Source organism: Dendrobates tinctorius, unplaced genomic scaffold (assembly GCF_039654945.1).
Source record: "Dendrobates tinctorius isolate UK_male_01 unplaced genomic scaffold, ASM3965494v1 ptg000075l, whole genome shotgun sequence".
Taxonomy (NCBI): Eukaryota; Metazoa; Chordata; class Amphibia; order Anura; family Dendrobatidae; genus Dendrobates; species Dendrobates tinctorius.
Genome location: NW_027361743.1, coordinates 11,426,847 through 11,445,102, shown reverse-complemented (window position 1 = coordinate 11,445,102; position 18,256 = coordinate 11,426,847). Strand labels below are relative to the sequence as shown.

General features: G+C 50.8%; 1 protein-coding gene across 1 annotated transcript in view; it reads right to left on the bottom strand.

The window, feature by feature from the left end:
• Window positions 1–16,579, bottom strand: part of VSTM5 (V-set and transmembrane domain containing 5) — a 57,816-nt gene extending 41,237 nt beyond the window's left edge. Inside the window, exon 1 of the mRNA XM_073582991.1 lies at window positions 16,216–16,579. Within this exon, the coding sequence (XP_073439092.1) occupies window positions 16,216–16,297 (82 nt within the window). The 5' untranslated portion in view covers window positions 16,298–16,579. The remainder of the gene's footprint in view (window positions 1–16,215) is intronic.
• Window positions 16,580–18,256: the final 1,677 nt, after the last annotated feature.

Sequence of the window (18,256 nt, the reverse complement as noted above, 5' to 3'; positions counted from 1 at the left end):
TATTATGTTTATACCTCTCCCTATATATATGGAGGGATACTCCTTTGGCTAAGTTTGAGGTAGGCTCCTTGGTGTCTGTCCTTTTTCCTTTTGATTGTATGCCCTTTCGTATTCCCATTCAGGCTTTCTCCATCCTTAGGTTCACCCTGTGATTGAATTCCGACGTTAACTGCATTAAGTACAGTATGCTCTCCTGTACGCTGCGTGGACAACGCATGCGTTGATTCTCTTTGCAGTATGGATAGGTAAATTTTCCCTTGCGTAACTTCCCTTTCTTATTGCGCATACGCCGCCCTTGTACTGTGTCATGACTTGATTTCATCAACATCGGCTGACCTTCCTTGTATGCGCCGATCACATGACTCATCCTGTCCACTTCCTGATCGTCGGGACGCGATAACATACACCGGTAACTGATTATCTTATTAACATCTACTATTTAAATAAGTGCACTCACACTAGTAGCCACACTACCCCTGATGAAGCTGCTTTGCAGCGAAACGCATGGGGCATGTCCTCACACCCCGGTTACTCCTACCAAACATTCAGCAGCCATTCTTGTCTACGCTGGTTATGTGCTTTTATCTATTTGCACATTGTGTTTCCTGTATTTCCTATGGGGACACCATTGATCTATACTGTTGCTAGCCTTATGAGAGACGGCCACATTCTATACTTTAGTGCTAGATGGTTTGTGCAACTATTATCAATACTCTTTTCTTTTATACATGGTATCAATTCCATATTATCCGGAGGAGATTGTATATGTATATTCAACATATTCTCTGCATTGTCCGTCCTACCAATAATATTGTCCATCGCTGATTATATTGCCAATTGCTATTCATATTGTGTTTGCTTTGTCTATTGTGGATTTAGGGGTGTTTTAATACTGTACTCTTTTCATGTGATTTTAAATGTTTTTATAGTCGTCTTGTTTGTCTCCTAGTGTTAATAAAAAAAACATATTTTTATTGATTAATTAGGTGTCCCAACATCTTATACGTGGCCTTTATCACTTATCAGCTTTGCTGTGCAGACTCTGACAGAATGGGCAGAGTCATGTCATTGTTATTAGAGCAGGTGAGTTGAAGACCGTTCGAAAGGCTCTTGTGCACACTAAATCATTGATATCAAGGTATTGGCCTTTCTCCCTTTTTCAATATTGTCGCATCCATACATGATGTAGCACCCTCACGTTCAATAATGTATACTCTCTAGGTTTATAGTTTGACACACTCTATCTATATACACCAAAGCTGATAAGTGAGTTACAGAAATGTTTTTTTGCACTCTACTCTGGAAGTTGGGCTCAGGTGAGCAGGTATAATTTTATGCCAAAATATGTATATTATCACACAGGCATTAGTTCTATGCGCCTATGACACAATTAAGGAAAAACTAAATTGGCAGGCAGAGACAGCAGCCAAAGTCCCCTTTTATTATTATTTACTAGCTATGAACCCGTTCTACGCCCGGGTGGCGAGCATTTTTACTGGTATATGGTCTCCCATCCTGCTACAGTTGTGGCCAAAAGTATTGACACCCCTGCAATTCTGTCAGATAATACTCAGTTTCTTCCTGAAAATGATTGCAAACACAAATTCTTTGGTATTATTATCTTCATTTAATTTGTCTTAAATGAAAAAACACAAAAGAGAATGAAGCAAAACATTGATCATTTCACACAAAACTCCAAAAATGGGCCAGACAAATGTATTGGCACCCTCAGCCTAATACTTGGTTGCACAACCTTTAGCCAAAATAACTGTGACCAACCGCTTCTGGTAACCATCAATGAATTTCTTACAATGCTCTGCTGGAATTTTAGACCATTCTTCTTTGGCAAACTGTCAAGCAGTCCAGTGCCAGAGGCAGGATAGCAACCCCAAAACATCAGGGAACCTCCGCCATGTTTGACTGTAGGGACCATGTTCTTTTCTTTGAATGCCTTTTTTTTTCTCCTGTAAATTCTATGTTGATGCCTTTGCCCAAAAAGCTCTACTTTTGTCTCATCTGACCAGAGAACATTCTTCCAAAACGTTTTAGGCTTTTTCAGGTAAGTTTTGGCAAACTCCAGCCTGGCTTTTTTATGTCTCGGGGTAAGAAGTGGGGTCTTCCTGGGTCTCCTACCATACAGTCTCTTTTCATTCAGACGCCGACGGATAGTACGGGTTGACACTGTTGTACCCTCAGACTGCAGGGCAGCTTGAACTTGTTTGGATGTTAGTCGAGGTTCTTTATCCAACATCCGCACAATCTTGCGTTGAAATCTCTTGTCAATTTTTCTTTTCCGTCCACATCTAGGGAGGTTAGCCACAGTGCCATGGGCTTTAAACCTCTTGATGACACTGCGCACGGTAGACACAGGAACATTCAGGTCTTTGGAGATGGATTTGTAGCCTTGAGATTGCTCATAGTTCCTCACAATTTGGTTTCTCAAGTCCTCAGACAGTTCTTTGGCCTTCTTTCTTTTCTCCATGCTCAATGTGGTACACACAAGGACACAGGACAGAGGTTGAGTCAACTTTAATCCATGTCAACTGGCTGCAAGTGTGATTTAGTTATTGCCAACACCTGTTAGGTGCCACAGGTAAGTTACAGGTGCTGTTAATTACACAAATTAGAGAAGCATCACATGATTTTTCGAACAGTGCCAATACTTTTGTCCACCCTCTTTTTTATGCTTGGTGTGGAATTATATCCAATTTGGCTTTAGGACAATTCTTTTTGTGTTTTTTTCATTTAAGACAAATTAAATGAAGATAATAATAACAAAGAATTTGTGTTTGCAATCATTTTCAGGAAGAAACTGAGTATTATCTGACAGAATTGCAGGGGTGTCAATACTTTTGGCCACAACTGTATGTGCTGCCACCCTCCTATCCTGGTACGCATGGCACCCCATTCTTCATCCTGGTATGCATGGTCCCCTCACCCCCCCAATCCTGGTATGCATGGCACCCCATTCTTCATCCTGGTATGCATGGTCCGCTCACCCCCCCAATCCTGGTATGCATGGTACTCCCTCATCCCTATCCTGGTATGCATGGTCCCCTCACCCCCTATCCTGGTACGCATGGTCCCCTCACCCCCTATCCTGGTATGCATGGTCCTCTCACCCCCCAATCCTGGTATGCATGGTACTCCCTCATCCCTATCCTGGTATGCATGGTCCCCTCACCCCCCCATCCTGGTATGCATGGTACCCCTCATCCCCCAATCCTGGTATGCATGGCACCCTATTCTTCATCCTGGTATGCATGGTCCCCTCACCCTCCCAATCCTGGTGTGCATGGTACTCCCTCATCCCTATCCTGGTATGCATGGTCCCCTCACCCCCTATTCTGGTATGCATGGTCCCCTCACCCCCTATCCTGGTATGCATGGTCCTCTCACCCCCCCATCCTGGTATGCATGGTACTCCCTCATCCCTATCCAGGTATGCATGGTCCCCTCACCCCCCAATCCTGGTATGCATGGTACTCCCTCATCCCTATCCTGGTGTGCATGGTCCCCTCACCCCCTATCCTGGTATGCATGGTCCCCTCACCCCCTATCCTTGTATGCATGGTCCCCTCACCCCCTATCCTGGTATGCATGGTCCTCTCATCCCCCAATCCTGGTATGCATGGCCCCCTTACCCTCTATCCTGGTATGCATGGTCCTCTCATCCCCCGATCCTGGTATGCATGGTTCCCTCATCCCCCAATCCTGGTATGCATGGTACTACCTCATCCCTATCCTGGTATGTATGGTCCCCTCACCCCCTATCCTGGTATGCATGGTTCCCTCATCCCCCAGTCCTGGTATGCATGGTCCTCTCACCCCCTATTATGGTATGCATGGTCCCCTCACCCCCTATCCTGGTATGCATGGTATCCCTCATCCCCAATCCTGGTATGCAGGGTACCCCTCATCCCCCAATCCTGGTATGCATGGTACCCCTCATCCCCCAATCCAGGTATGCAGGGTACCCCTCATCCCCCAATCCTGGTATGCAGGGTACCCCTCATCCCCCAATCCTGGTATGCAGGGTACCCCTCATCCCCCAATCCTGGTATGCATGGCACCCCATTCTTCATCCTGGTATGCATGGTCCCCTCACCCCCCCAATCCTGGTATGCATGGTACTCCCTCACCCCCTATCCTGGTATGCATGGTCCCCTCACCCCCTATCCTGGTATGCATGGTCCTCTCACCCCCCAATCCTGGTATGCATGGTACTCCCTCATCCCTATCCTGGTATGCATGGTCCCCTCACCCCCCCCATCCTGGTATGCATGGTACCCCTCATCCCCCAATCCTGGTATGCATGGTCCTCTCACCCCCCAATCCTGGTATGCATGGTACTCCCTCATCCCTATCCTGGTATGCATGGTCCCCTCACCCCCCAATCCTGGTATGCATGGTACTCCCTCATCCCTATCCTGGTGTGCATGGTCCCCTCACCCCCTATCCTGGTGTGCATGGTCCCCTCACCCCCTATCCTGGTATGCATAGTCCCCTCACCCCCTATCCTTGTATGCATGGTCCCCTCACCCCCTATCCTGGTATGCATGGTCCTCTCATCCCCCAATCCTGGTATGCATGGCCCCCTCACCCTCTATCCTGGTATGCATGGTTCCCTCATCCCCCAATCCTGGTATGCATGGTACTACCTCATCCCTATCCTGGTATGTATGGTCCCCTCACCCCCTATCCTGGTATGCATGGTTCCCTCATCCCCCAGTCCTGGTATGCATGGTCCTCTCACCCCCCTATTATGGTATGCATGGTCCCCTCACCCCCTATCCTGGTATGCATGGTATCCCTCATCCCTATCCTGGTGTGCATGGTCCCCTCACCCCCTATCCTGGTATGCATGGTCCCCTCACACCCTATCCTTGTATGCATGGTCCCCTCACCCCCTATCCTGGTATGCATGGCCCCCTCACCCTCTATCCTGGTATGCATGGTCCCCTCACCCCCTATCCTGGTATGCATGGTCTCCTCACCCCCCCATCCTGGTATGCATGGTACCACTCATCCCCCAATCCTGGTATGCATAGTCATCTCACCCCCCAATCCTGGTATGCATGGTACTCCCTCATCCCTATCCTGGTATGCATGGTCCCCTCACCCCCCAATCCTGGTATGCATGGTACTCCCTCATCCCTATCCTGGTGTGCATGGTCCCCTCACCCCCTATCCTGGTATGCATGGTCCCCTCACCCCCTATCCTTGTATGCATGGTCCCCTCACCCCCTATCCTGGTATGCATGGTCCTCTCATCCCCCAATCCTGGTATGCATGGCCCCCTCACCCTCTATCCTGGTATGCATGGTTCCCTCATCCCTTTCCTGGTATGCATGGTCCCCTCACCCCCTATTCTGGTATGCATGGTCCCCTCACCCCCTATCCTGGTATGCATGGTCCTCTCACCCCCCCATCCTGGTATGCATGGTACTCCCTCATCCCTATCCTGGTATGCATGGTCCCCTCACCCCCCAATCCTGGTATGCATGGTACTCCCTCATCCCTATCCTGGTGTGCATGGTCCCCTCACTCCCTATCCTGGTATGCATGGTCCCCTCACCCCCTATCCTTGTATGCATGGTCCCCTCACCCCCTATCCTGGTATGCATGGTCCTCTCATCCCCCAATCCTGGTATGCATGGCCCCCTCACCCTCTATCCTGGTATGCATGGTCCTCTCATCCCCCGATCCTGGTATGCATGGTTCCCTCATCCCCCAATCCTGGTATGCATGGTACTACCTCATCCCTATCCTGGTATGTATGGTCCCCTCACCCCCTATCCTGGTATGCATGGTTCCCTCATCCCCCAGTCCTGGTATGCATGGTCCTCTCACCCCCTATTATGGTATGCATGGTCCCCTCACCCCCTATCCTGGTATGCATGGCATCCCTCATCCCCCAATCCTGGTATGCAGGGTACCCCTCATCCCCCAATCCTGGTATGCATGGTACCCCTCATCCCCCAATCCAGGTATGCAGGGTACCCATCATCCCCCAATCCTGGTATGCAGGGTACCCCTCATCCCCCAATCCAGGTATGCAGGGTACCCCTCATCCCCCAATCCTGGTATGCAGGGTACCCCTCATCCCCCAATCCTGGTATGCATGGTACCCCTCATCCCCCAATCCTGGTATGCATGGCACCCCATTCTTCATCCTGGTATGCATGGTCCCCTCACCCCCCCAATCCTGGTATGCATGGAACTCCCTCACCCCCTATCCTGGTATGCATGGTCCCCTCACCCCCTATCCTGGTATGCATGGTCCTCTCACCCCCCAATCCTGGTATGCATGGTACTCCCTCATCCCTATCCTGGTATGCATGGTCCCCTCACCCCCCCATCCTGGTATGCATGGTACCCCTCATCCCCCAATCCTGGTGTGCATGGTCCCCTCACCCCCTATCCTGGTATGCATGGTCCCCTCACCCCCTATCCTTGTATGCATGGTCCCCTCACCCCCTATCCTGGTATGCATGGTCCTCTCATCCCCCAATCCAGGTATGCATGGCCCCCTCACCCTCTATCCTGGTGTGCATGGTCCCCTCACCCCCTATCCTGGTATGCATGGTCCCCTCACCCCCTATCCTTGTATGCATGGTCCCCTCACCCCCTATCCTGGTATGCATGGTCCTCTCATCCCCCAATCCTGGTATGCATGGCCCCCTCACCCTCTATCCTGGTATGCATGGTTCCCTCATCCCTTTCCTGGTATGCATGGTCCCCTCACCCCCTATTCTGGTATGCATGGTCCCCTCACCCCCTATCCTGGTATGCATGGTCCTCTCACCCCCCCATCCTGGTATGCATGGTACTCCCTCATCCCTATCCTGGTATGCATGGTCCCCTCACCCCCCAATCCTGGTATGCATGGTACTCCCTCATCCCTATCCTGGTGTGCATGGTCCCCTCACCCCCCAATCCTGGTATGCATGGTACTCCCTCATCCCTATCCTGGTGTGCATGGTCCCCTCACCCCCTATCCTGGTATGCATGGTCCCCTCACCCTCTATCCTTGTATGCATGGTCCCCTCACCCCCTATCCTGGTATGCATGGTCCTCTCATCCCCCAATCCTGGTATGCATGGCCCCCTCACCCTCTATCCTGGTATGCATGGTCCTCTCATCCCCGATCCTGGTATGCATGGTTCCCTCATCCCCCAATCCTGGTATGCATGGTACTACCTCATCCCTATCCTGGTATGTATGGTCCCCTCACCCCCTATCCTGGTATGCATGGTTCCCTCATCCCCCAGTCCTGGTATGCATGGTCCTCTCACCCCCTATTATGGTATGCATGGTCCCCTCACCCCCTATCCTGGTATGCATGGTATCCCTCATCCCCCAATCCTGGTATGCAGGGTACCCCTCATCCCCCAATCCTGGTATGCATGGTACCCCTCATCCCCCAATCCAGGTATGCAGGGTACCCATCATCCCCCAATCCTGGTATGCAGGGTACCCCTCATCCCCCAATCCAGGTATGCAGGGTACCCCTCATCCCCCAATCCTGGTATGCAGGGTACCCCTCATCCCCCAATCCTGGTATGCATGGCACCCCTCATCCCCCAATCCTGGTATGCATGGCACCCCATTCTTCATCCTGGTATGCATGGTCCCCTCACCCCCCCAATCCTGGTATGCATGGAACTCCCTCACCCCCTATCCTGGTATGCATGGTCCCCTCACCCCCTATCCTGGTATGCATGGTCCTCTCACCCCCCAATCCTGGTATGCATGGTACTCCCTCATCCCTATCCTGGTATGCATGGTCCCCTCACCCCCCCATCCTGGTATGCATGGTACCCCTCATCCCCCAATCCTGGTGTGCATGGTCCCCTCACCCCCTATCCTGGTATGCATGGTCCCCTCACCCCCTATCCTTGTATGCATGGTCCCCTCACCCCCTATCCTGGTATGCATGGTCCTCTCATCCCCCAATCCAGGTATGCATGGCCCCCTCACCCTCTATCCTGGTATGCATGGTCCCCTCACCCCCTATCCTGGTATGCATGGTCCCCTCACCCCCCCATCCTGGTATGCATGGTACCCCTCATCCCCCAATCCTGGTATGCATGGTACTCCCTCATCCCTATCCTGGTATGCATGGTCCCCTCACCCCCCAATCCTGGTATGCATGGTACTCCCTCATCCCTATCCTGGTGTGCATGGTCCCCTCACCCCCTATCCTGGTATGCATGGTCCCCTCACCCCCTATCCTTGTATGCATGGTCCCCTCACCCCCTATCCTGGTATGCATGGTCCTCTCATCCCCCAATCCTGGTATGCATGGCCCCCTCACCCTCTATCCTGGTATGCATGGTCCTCTCATCCCCCGATCCTGGTATGCATGGTTCCCTCATCCCCCAATCCCGGTATGCATGGTACTACCTCATCCCTATCCTGGTATGTATGGTCCCCCCACCCCCTATCCTGGTATGCATGGTTCCCTCATCCCCCAGTCCTGGTATGCATGGTCCTCTCACCCCCTATTATGGTATGCATGGTCCCCTCACCCCCTATCCTGGTATGCATGGTATCCCTCATCCCCCAATCCTGGTATGCATGGTCCTCTCATCCCCCAATCCTGGTATGCATGGCCCCCTCACCCTCTATCCTGGTATGCATGGTCCTCTCATCCCCCGATCCTGGTATGCATGGTTCCCTCATCCCCCAATCCTGGTATGCATGGTACTACCTCATCCCTATCCTGGTATGTATGGTCCCCTCACCCCCTATCCTGGTATGCATGGTTCCCTCATCCCCCAGTCCTGGTATGCATGGTCCTCTCACCCCCTATTATGGTATGCATGGTCCCCTCACCCCCTATCCTGGTATGCAGGGTACCCCTCATCCCCCAATCCTGGTATGCATGGTACCCCTCATCCCCCAATCCAGGTATGCAGGGTACCCATCATCCCCCAATCCTGGTATGCAGGGTACCCCTCATCCCCCAATCCAGGTATGCAGGGTACCCCTCATCCCCCAATCCTGGTATGCAGGGTACCCCTCATCCCCCAATCCTGGTATGCATGGCACCCCTCATCCCCCAATCCTGGTATGCATGGCACCCCATTCTTCATCCTGGTATGCATGGTCCCCTCACCCCCCCAATCCTGGTATGCATGGAACTCCCTCACCCCCTATCCTGGTATGCATGGTCCCCTCACCCCCTATCCTGGTATGCATGGTCCTCTCACCCCCCAATCCTGGTATGCATGGTACTCCCTCATCCCTATCCTGGTATGCATGGTCCCCTCACCCCCCCATCCTGGTATGCATGGTACCCCTCATCCCCCAATCCTGGTGTGCATGGTCCCCTCACCCCCTATCCTGGTATGCATGGTCCCCTCACCCCCTATCCTTGTATGCATGGTCCCCTCACCCCCTATCCTGGTATGCATGGTCCTCTCATCTCCCAATCCAGGTATGCATGGCCCCCTCACCCTCTATCCTGGTATGCATGGTCCCCTCACCCCCTATCCTGGTATGCATGGTCCCCTCACCCCCCCATCCTGGTATGCATGGTACCCCTCATCCCCCAATCCTGGTATGCATGGTACTCCCTCATCCCTATCCTGGTATGCATGGTCCCCTCACCCCCCAATCCTGGTATGCATGGTACTCCCTCATCCCTATCCTGGTGTGCATGGTCCCCTCACCCCCTATCCTGGTATGCATGGTCCCCTCACCCCCTATCCTTGTATGCATGGTCCCCTCACCCCCTATCCTGGTATGCATGGTCCTCTCATCCCCCAATCCTGGTATGCATGGCCCCCTCACCCTCTATCCTGGTATGCATGGTCCTCTCATCCCCCGATCCTGGTATGCATGGTTCCCTCATCCCCCAATCCCGGTATGCATGGTACTACCTCATCCCTATCCTGGTATGTATGGTCCCCCCACCCCCTATCCTGGTATGCATGGTATCCCTCATCCCCCAATCCTGGTATGCAGGGTACCCCTCATCCCCCAATCCTGGTATGCATGGTACCCCTCATCCCCCAATCCAGGTATGCAGGGTACCCATCATCCCCCAATCCTGGTATGCAGGGTACCCCTCATCCCCCAATCCAGGTATGCAGGGTACCCCTCATCCCCCAATCCTGGTATGCAGGGTACCCCTCATCCCCCAATCCTGGTATGCATGGTACCCCTCATCCCCCAATCCTGGTATGCATGGCACCCCATTCTTCATCCTGGTATGCATGGTCCCCTCACCCCCCCAATCCTGGTATGCATGGAACTCCCTCACCCCCTATCCTGGTATGCATGGTCCCCTCACCCCCTATCCTGGTATGCATGGTCCTCTCACCCCCCAATCCTGGTATGCATGGTACTCCCTCATCCCTATCCTGGTATGCATGGTCCCCTCACCCCCCCATCCTGGTATGCATGGTACCCCTCATCCCCCAATCCTGGTATGCATGGTCCTCTCACCCCCCAATCCTGGTATGCATGGTACTCCCTCATCCCTATCCTGGTATGCATGGTCCCCTCACCCCCCAATCCTGGTATGCATGGTACTCCCTCATCCCTATCCTGGTGTGCATGGTCCCCTCAACCCCTATCCTGGTGTGCATGGTCCCCTCACCCCCTATCCTGGTGTGCATGGTCCCCTCACCCCCTATCCTGGTATGCATGGTCCCCTCACCCCCTATCCTTGTATGCATGGTCCCCTCACCCCCTATCCTTGTATGCATGGTCCCCTCACCCCCTATCCTTGTATGCATGGTCCCCTCACCCCCTATCCTGGTATGCAAGGTCCTCTCATCCCCCAATCCTGGTATGCATGGCCCCCTCACCCTCTATCCTGGTATGCATGGTTCCCTCATCCCCCAATCCTGGTATGCATGGTACTACCTCATCCCTATCCTGGTATGTATGGTCCCCTCACCCCCTATCCTGGTATGCATGGTTCCCTCATCCCCCAGTCCTGGTATGCATGGTCCTCTCACCCCCCTATTATGGTATGCATGGTCCCCTCACCCCCTATCCTGGTATGCATGGTATCCCTCATCCCCCAATCCTGGTATGCAGGGTACCCCTCATCCCCCAATCCTGGTATGCATGGTACCCCAAATCCCCCTATCCTGGTAAGCATGGTACCGCTGATCCCGCAATCCTGGTATGCATGGTACCCCTCATCCCCCAATCCTGGTATGCATGGTCCCCTCACCCCCCCCTATCCTGGTATGCATGGTACCCCTCACCCCCCAATCCAGGTATGCATGGTCCCCTCACCCCCCCATCCTGGTATGCATGGTACCCCTCATATCCCAATCCTGGTATGCATGGCCTCCTCACCCCCCAATCCTGGTATGCATGGTGCTCTAACCCCCCAATCCTGGTATGCATGGTCCCCTCACCCCCTATCCTGGTATGCATGGTCCCCTCACCCCCCCATCCTGGTATGCATGGTCCCCTCACCCCCAATCCTGGCATGCATGGTACCCCTCATCCCCCAATCCTGGTATACATGGTACCCCTCATCCCCCAATCCTGGTATGCATGGTCCCCTCACCCCCCCATCCTGGTATGCATGGTCCCCTCACCCCCAATCCTGGCATGCATGGTACCCCTCATCCCCCAATCCTGGTATGCATGGTACCCTCACCCCCCCTATCCTGGTATGCATGGTCCCCTCACCCCCCCCATCCTGGTATGCATGGTACCCCTCATCCCCCAATCCTGATATGCATGGTACCCCTAACCCCCATTCCCGGTATGGATGGCACCACTCATCCCCCAATCCTGGTATGCATGGTCCCCTCACCCCCCAATCCTGGAATGCATGGTCCCCTCACCCCCCAATCCTGGTATGCATGGCCCCCTCACCCCCCAATCCTGGTATGCATGGCCCCCTCACCCCCCAATCCTGGTATGCATGGCCCCCTCACCCCCCAATCCTGGTATGCATGGTCCTCTCACCCCCCAATCCTGGTATGCATGGCCCCCTCACCCCCCAATCCTGGTATGCATGGTCCTCTCACCTCCCCTATCCTGGTATGCATGGTCCCCTCACTCCTATTAAACTACACACATGCAAAAAAAACCAAAAACATTTATACTCACCCTTCCTTCCCGTGCTCCAGCGCTGTCACATTCTGCTGGAGGCCGGGGCAGGAGTGCGGCCGGAATCGCGCATGCCCATAGCGCTGTCCGGCGCCATATTGCTGAAGACACACTGCAAGTGTGTGTTCAGTAGAATGGCGCCAGATCGCGCTATGCGCAGGTGCACCCTGGAAGCAGCTGTAGCGCAGTGTGATAATGATCTTATATTGACAGGCGGCAGTGCTGGAGCGCGCGCTGTAAGCGTACTCTCAGATACTATATGTCAGATGCTGGTAAGGCCTGTTTCACACTTCCGTTTTTTGACGTCAGTCAAAATCCGCCAATTTTGGGAAAAAACGGATCCGCCATAGACATGTCTCCCATAGACATACATTAGCGGCGGATGTTGACTGACGGTCGTCCGTCCCAACCATATTTTGACGGATCCGTCAAAATTTTATCGCCTCCCGGGCGGATGAGACGGACTCTGCAACGTTTTTTCCGAGCGACGGACCGCTAATTTATACTGTGTTCCGGGAAAATCTCTCTCTCTCGCTTTAAATTTCCAACACTTAGCATCTTCTGCGGATCCGACCAGAAAGGCAGACGCTGAGTTCCGTAGGTCACATAACGGAGACAGATCCGTTAATTTTCGTTTTGGCGGATGTCAGCTAACCGCCGACAGCGGAAATCGGAAACAGGCCTAATGCATTCACCGTTTCACGTGCGGATCGATGTGCTGCATTTTCTGATGAATGAGGAATGTTGACCTGTGTTAGCATTAGGCATATTAATAATTGGCCTGAGAAGAAGCCGGTAACACTGGCGAAACGCGCCAAAGGGACTAGCATGCCCTGCTCCAATGTAGGGACAGATTAATCAAAGGATAGTGTACAGAGCATGTGCATGTGCTTTACTCACCATTCACAGGTCCAGCATTGAGTCTCCGACGCTGCTACTGGTATCTGTTATTGTCTACAGTACTGACCTCACATCAACAGCGCTGCAGCCAATCAGTGAGCTCAGTGGTTCTGCACAAGCCGCTCTGAGCTACTGAGCTCACTGACTGCCAGCAGCGGTGTCAACGTGACCCAAGGAGGTTGCGTAAATAACAGGTTGTTGTTTTTTTTAAATAAATGCAAAAACCCCTTTCGTGATCATCAGCTGTCATCAGGAGACCTTATCTGTGATCGCACAAAAACCCTGTAGCGACCAATGCAGGTGAAATGTGGCATTACACGCTGCTCAGTCAAATGAATGGGAGACCAGGTCACACAGGTTTCTTTTTCTCTATTTCAACACATTCCTATTACAAGTCTTTTACGACCATACTCATGGACAAGTCCTTTAAATGACAAACCCATCGCAGCACTATATATGTATATATAGCCATCCTGCAATGCACATGATGCTACCTGCTGATATCTTATGGGTTTAGGTTCTATATTGACACAGGTAGGGCTGCCGATCACTTATGGAAATCTCAGTGACCGCTGTTACATGAGACTATAACTCTATAATGACCCGAGGTAGTCTGTGCATGGACCTGTTAAAGGGATGAGAAGAGAGGTCCATTAGGAAGCTTTCAATGGATTCTCTGTAGATGATGGACTGATATTTGCACAGTACTGGGATTTATCCTGCGCTTACACAGCAGCAAATGCTACAATTGATAAATTGCTGGAATTAACGGGCTTTTTCAGTTTTGGTAAACCTTTGTCTCCACATATTATGCCTTACTCACCCTCCCATGGTCCAGTGTCGAGTCTCTACAGTTGCTCCCAATATCTTTCATTGTCTACAGCGCTGACATCACGTCAGCAGTGCTGCAGCCAATCAGTGAGCTCGGCAGTTCTGACCGAGTTGATGGCACAACACTGGGAACAGCGCTGTACCTGGGGAGGGTGTGTAAAGCTTTATTTTTTTTTTTTTTTTGCAAACTGCAGGCGAGGGACAGGGTTTTGTTTTCGACAACAAAAAAACACTCCTTTATTTGCAAACGTAAATAAAAAAGAAAATCAATTTTACCATTTTTTACGATCATTGTGATCAGATGTCATAGTGATCGGATTGATAGAATTTATAATGACCGGATAGATCACCGATCACTTGATCATCGCTCCCATCGGATTGCAGCAAATAATATTACACATCAAACTCAGCCAATATCGGAATCAATCAGACGCATGTCCTGATGATGCATCACAGAGACAGGGGGCTACGCCGAGCATTCACATGCGCTGATCCGCTGCTGCCATTGATTTTAGAGTTTAAAAAAAATAATAATAAATCCAGTGTAAAAAAAATTACATCACAATTTTAGTGATCATAGGGATCGGGTTGATACAATTTACGCTGATCTTGTCGATCACTGGTCACATTGTACCAATACACACTATGCCATCAGCATTTCTGCGTTTGCACAGGGGGATTCGCTCCCATCAGACGGATGTGCAGATGATGCATCATAGAGACAGCGGACTGGGCTCAGCGTTTACACGGAGTGAACGGAAATTGTGGAAATAATTGTGATCGGATTCCTACAATGATCACTTGATCGTCGGATTGTAGCAATCAATATTATGCCTAAAACACAGTAAAAAAAAAAAAAAAAAATCAATCAGACGGCTGTGACAGATGATGTCTCAGAGACCTGGGACTGAGCTCAGCCTTCACAAGCGCTGATATGTTGCTGCCATTAATTTTCATTCTTTTTTTTTTTTTTACAATTTGCATCACAATTTTGCTAATCATAGGCATTAGGTTGGTATTATGATCGACTCAGTCACTGATCCCTTGATCTTTGCTGCATGAATTAATATTATATATTAGATGTTATAAATAATAATAAATATTATCTAAAAATATTATGAAGATCAGTTAAAATTTAAAACAAACAATGGGTTAATAAAATACAGGCAGGATACTGGCAGTCGCTGGTGGCCAAATGTCGATATCGCTTCTCGTTGCGTAAAATTATAAAGATATCACCCTTAAGTTTTGCCCAATGACAATCTCGGTTCTGCTACACCTGACAATGTCGGCTCTGCTATACCTGACAATCTCGGCTCTACTACACCTAACAATCTTGGCCCTGCTATACCTGACAATCTCGGCTCCGCTACACCTGACAATATCGGCTTTACTACTCTGACAATCTCGGCTCTGTCACACCTGACAATCTTGGCTTTACTACTCTGACAATCTTGGCTCTGCTACACCTGACAATCTCAGCTCTGCTATACCTGACAATCTCGGCTCTACTACACCTAACAATCTTGGCCCTGCTATACCTGACAATCTCGGCTCCGCTACACCTGACAATCTCGGCTTTACTACTCTGACAATCTCGGCTCTGTCACACCTGACAATCTTGGCTTTACTACTCTGACAATCTTGGCTCTGCTACACCTGACAATCTCAGCTCTGCTATACCTGACAATCTCGGCTCTGCTACACCTGACAATCTCAGCTCTGCTATATCTGACAAGGTCGGCTCTGCTATACCTGACAATCTCAGCTCTGCTATATCTGACAAGGTCGGCTCTGCTACACCTGACAATCTCGGCTCTGCTACACCTGACAATCTCAGCTCTGCTATACCTGACAATCTCGGCTCTGCTACACCTGACAATCTCAGCTCTGCTATATCTGACAATCTCAGCTCTGCTATATCTGACAATCTCAGCTCTGCTATACCTGACAATCTCGGCTCTGCTATACCTGACAATCTCGGCTCTGCTACACCTGACAATCTCAGCTCTGCTATATCTGACAATCTCAGCTCTGCTATACCTGACAATCTCGGCTCTGCTACACCTGACAATCTCGGCTCTGCTATACCTGACAAGGTCGGCTCTGCTACACCTGACAATCCCGGCTGAGTCGGCACTGCTACACTTGACAATCTCGGCTTTACTACACCTAACAATCCCGGCTCTGCTATATCTTTACGGGAGTACTTAATGGTGGATTAAACCGAATATTTGGGGAGATGCAACATGTGGCCTTCCAGTTGCCATAGAGTACAAGTGTGGGTGTGTGGCCCCTGCAAGGTAATAATTGCTGGCACTTATGGTTCCACAATGACGGCAGCACCACAGGTGAAGTGCGTAACGTCCCTGGGAAATAAATGTCACTTACTTTGTGGGATCTGATGAATGAGACATAATGTGAAGAACACTACAGATGCGCTGCCCGGGCTCCAGCCTGCGTGATTCTTCATGGGAGAGACGGCGCGGGCACATGTCAGGCTGCCTTGTATCTGGCGTGCCAGTAACACATGATGATGATGGTGATGATGGTGATGATGAGGATGATGATGTTATTCCTTCTTCGTAGATGGAGGCGAGGTGACGGAGTAGCCCTGGAGTGTGCACAGCACCGGCACTATGCCCATCACCGTGCTCCGCACCGCTCCTTATATCTGTTGCTGAGACGCTGCTGTCGCTGACACCCTGGTTAGACCAGTTTTCATAGGCACGTCCTCTAAAAGAAACACACACAGTAAATGCAGCGAGCCTATTTACCGCACATGCCCAGTTATTGATTTATGGCTACGCTGGACGCACTACAAAGACATCTGTAGAGAGCATAGAGAGATGGCCGCCGCGGCCGCTGCTACTGCGAATTAACGGGCTGCAAGTGAACGCAGCTCTCCAAAAAGCCAAATGAGCAAAAAGATACGCAGGACGCTAATCCAGTGGTCACATCACTACCCCAGAGCCCTACAAACCTCCTCCTACCTGCCGGCATCCATGGCTCTTCTTCTGATTAAAGGGAATCTGTCAGCAGTTTTTTTGCTATGTAATCTGAGAGCAGCATGATGTAGGAGCCAAGAGCCTGATTCCAGTGATGTGTCACTTACCGGGCTGTGGGTTGCTGTTGCAATAAAATCCCTGTTTTACAGTAGGAGATTATCACAGCAGGACTAGGAGTCTTGTGCCTACCAGTCCAGCCCCACCCCCCAGCACTGATTGGCAGCTTTCTGCCTATGCCCACTGTACCCAGAAAGCAGCCAATCAGTGATGTGGGTGGGGTAGTACAGAGCTTTGTTAGATCTGATGCAGAAAAAAAAACAAGGATTTTATCAAAACTACAGGGAGCAGCCTAGTAAGTGACATATTGCTGGAATCAAGGCCTGAACTCCTACATCATGCTGCTCTCAGATTACATAACAAAAACCTGCTGACAGATTCCCTTTAATGAGCACAGCATAACCTTGCATCGGACCTACTAATCAGAAGAAGCATCAGAGATGCCGACAACTAATAGGAGGTTCGTAGGGGTCTGGACCACTGATGTGGCCGCTGGACCAGTGTCCTGCAAATCTCTTAGCTCTGCTCCACTAATGACAGAATGGTATTAACAACATGTACGCCTCCATGAATTGTTTACGCGTGCCTCTTTAGGTGCCAGGGTGTCCCCATAACCGGACCCCTGTAAAGCAGTGTGAAGAAAATGCCTAATTCCCATTGTTTCAGTTTGGAGCCAGTATATGCTAATGTTTGTGGGTCTTTATCAAGAAGGCGATGCTTCCAGGATCCTCTGGGGTATCTACAGTTTCAGGGAGGGCGGAGATAACAAGCCATAGATAAGAATTAAAGCACATGAAGAGGAAATAAACTTGTGCAGAGTAGTAAATGTAGAGGCGCTCTCTTTTATTTACTTAGGCATGTTCCTCAACCATAAGTTGCTTATATTAGAGTGGTGAATTAATCTCTAATTTGTTGTGGAACCTGACAGCAAGTGTTTAGTCTCACTGCAGTGCCCCCAGAGGAAAAATAAGGTATGACACTGTTCCCATTAAAGGGAATCTGTCAGCAAATATGAACAGTATCGACAGGTGACCTGCAGGTGAATACCATTTTAAACTTGTCTAATTGGAAGTGCAGCTGCAAGGAGAAAATGAAGTTATATTTTCCCTGCAGCCGCTTTCTTCCAGTCATCCAAGTTGAATATGATCAGGGCTTTGCTCAATCAGTGCACAGCGAGCATGCTGTAATCATGCTTAGCACACCTTGGCTGCACGCACGCTGACGGGCAGGCTGTCAGTTAAGGAGCAGGCTGCTTTCAAGCCGATGAGCAGAAGCAAGCGGCTGCAGGGAAAACAAAACTTCATTTCCACCCTGCAGCTGCACTTTCACTTAAACATACAGATTACCACTATGGCTGCAGGTTAAAT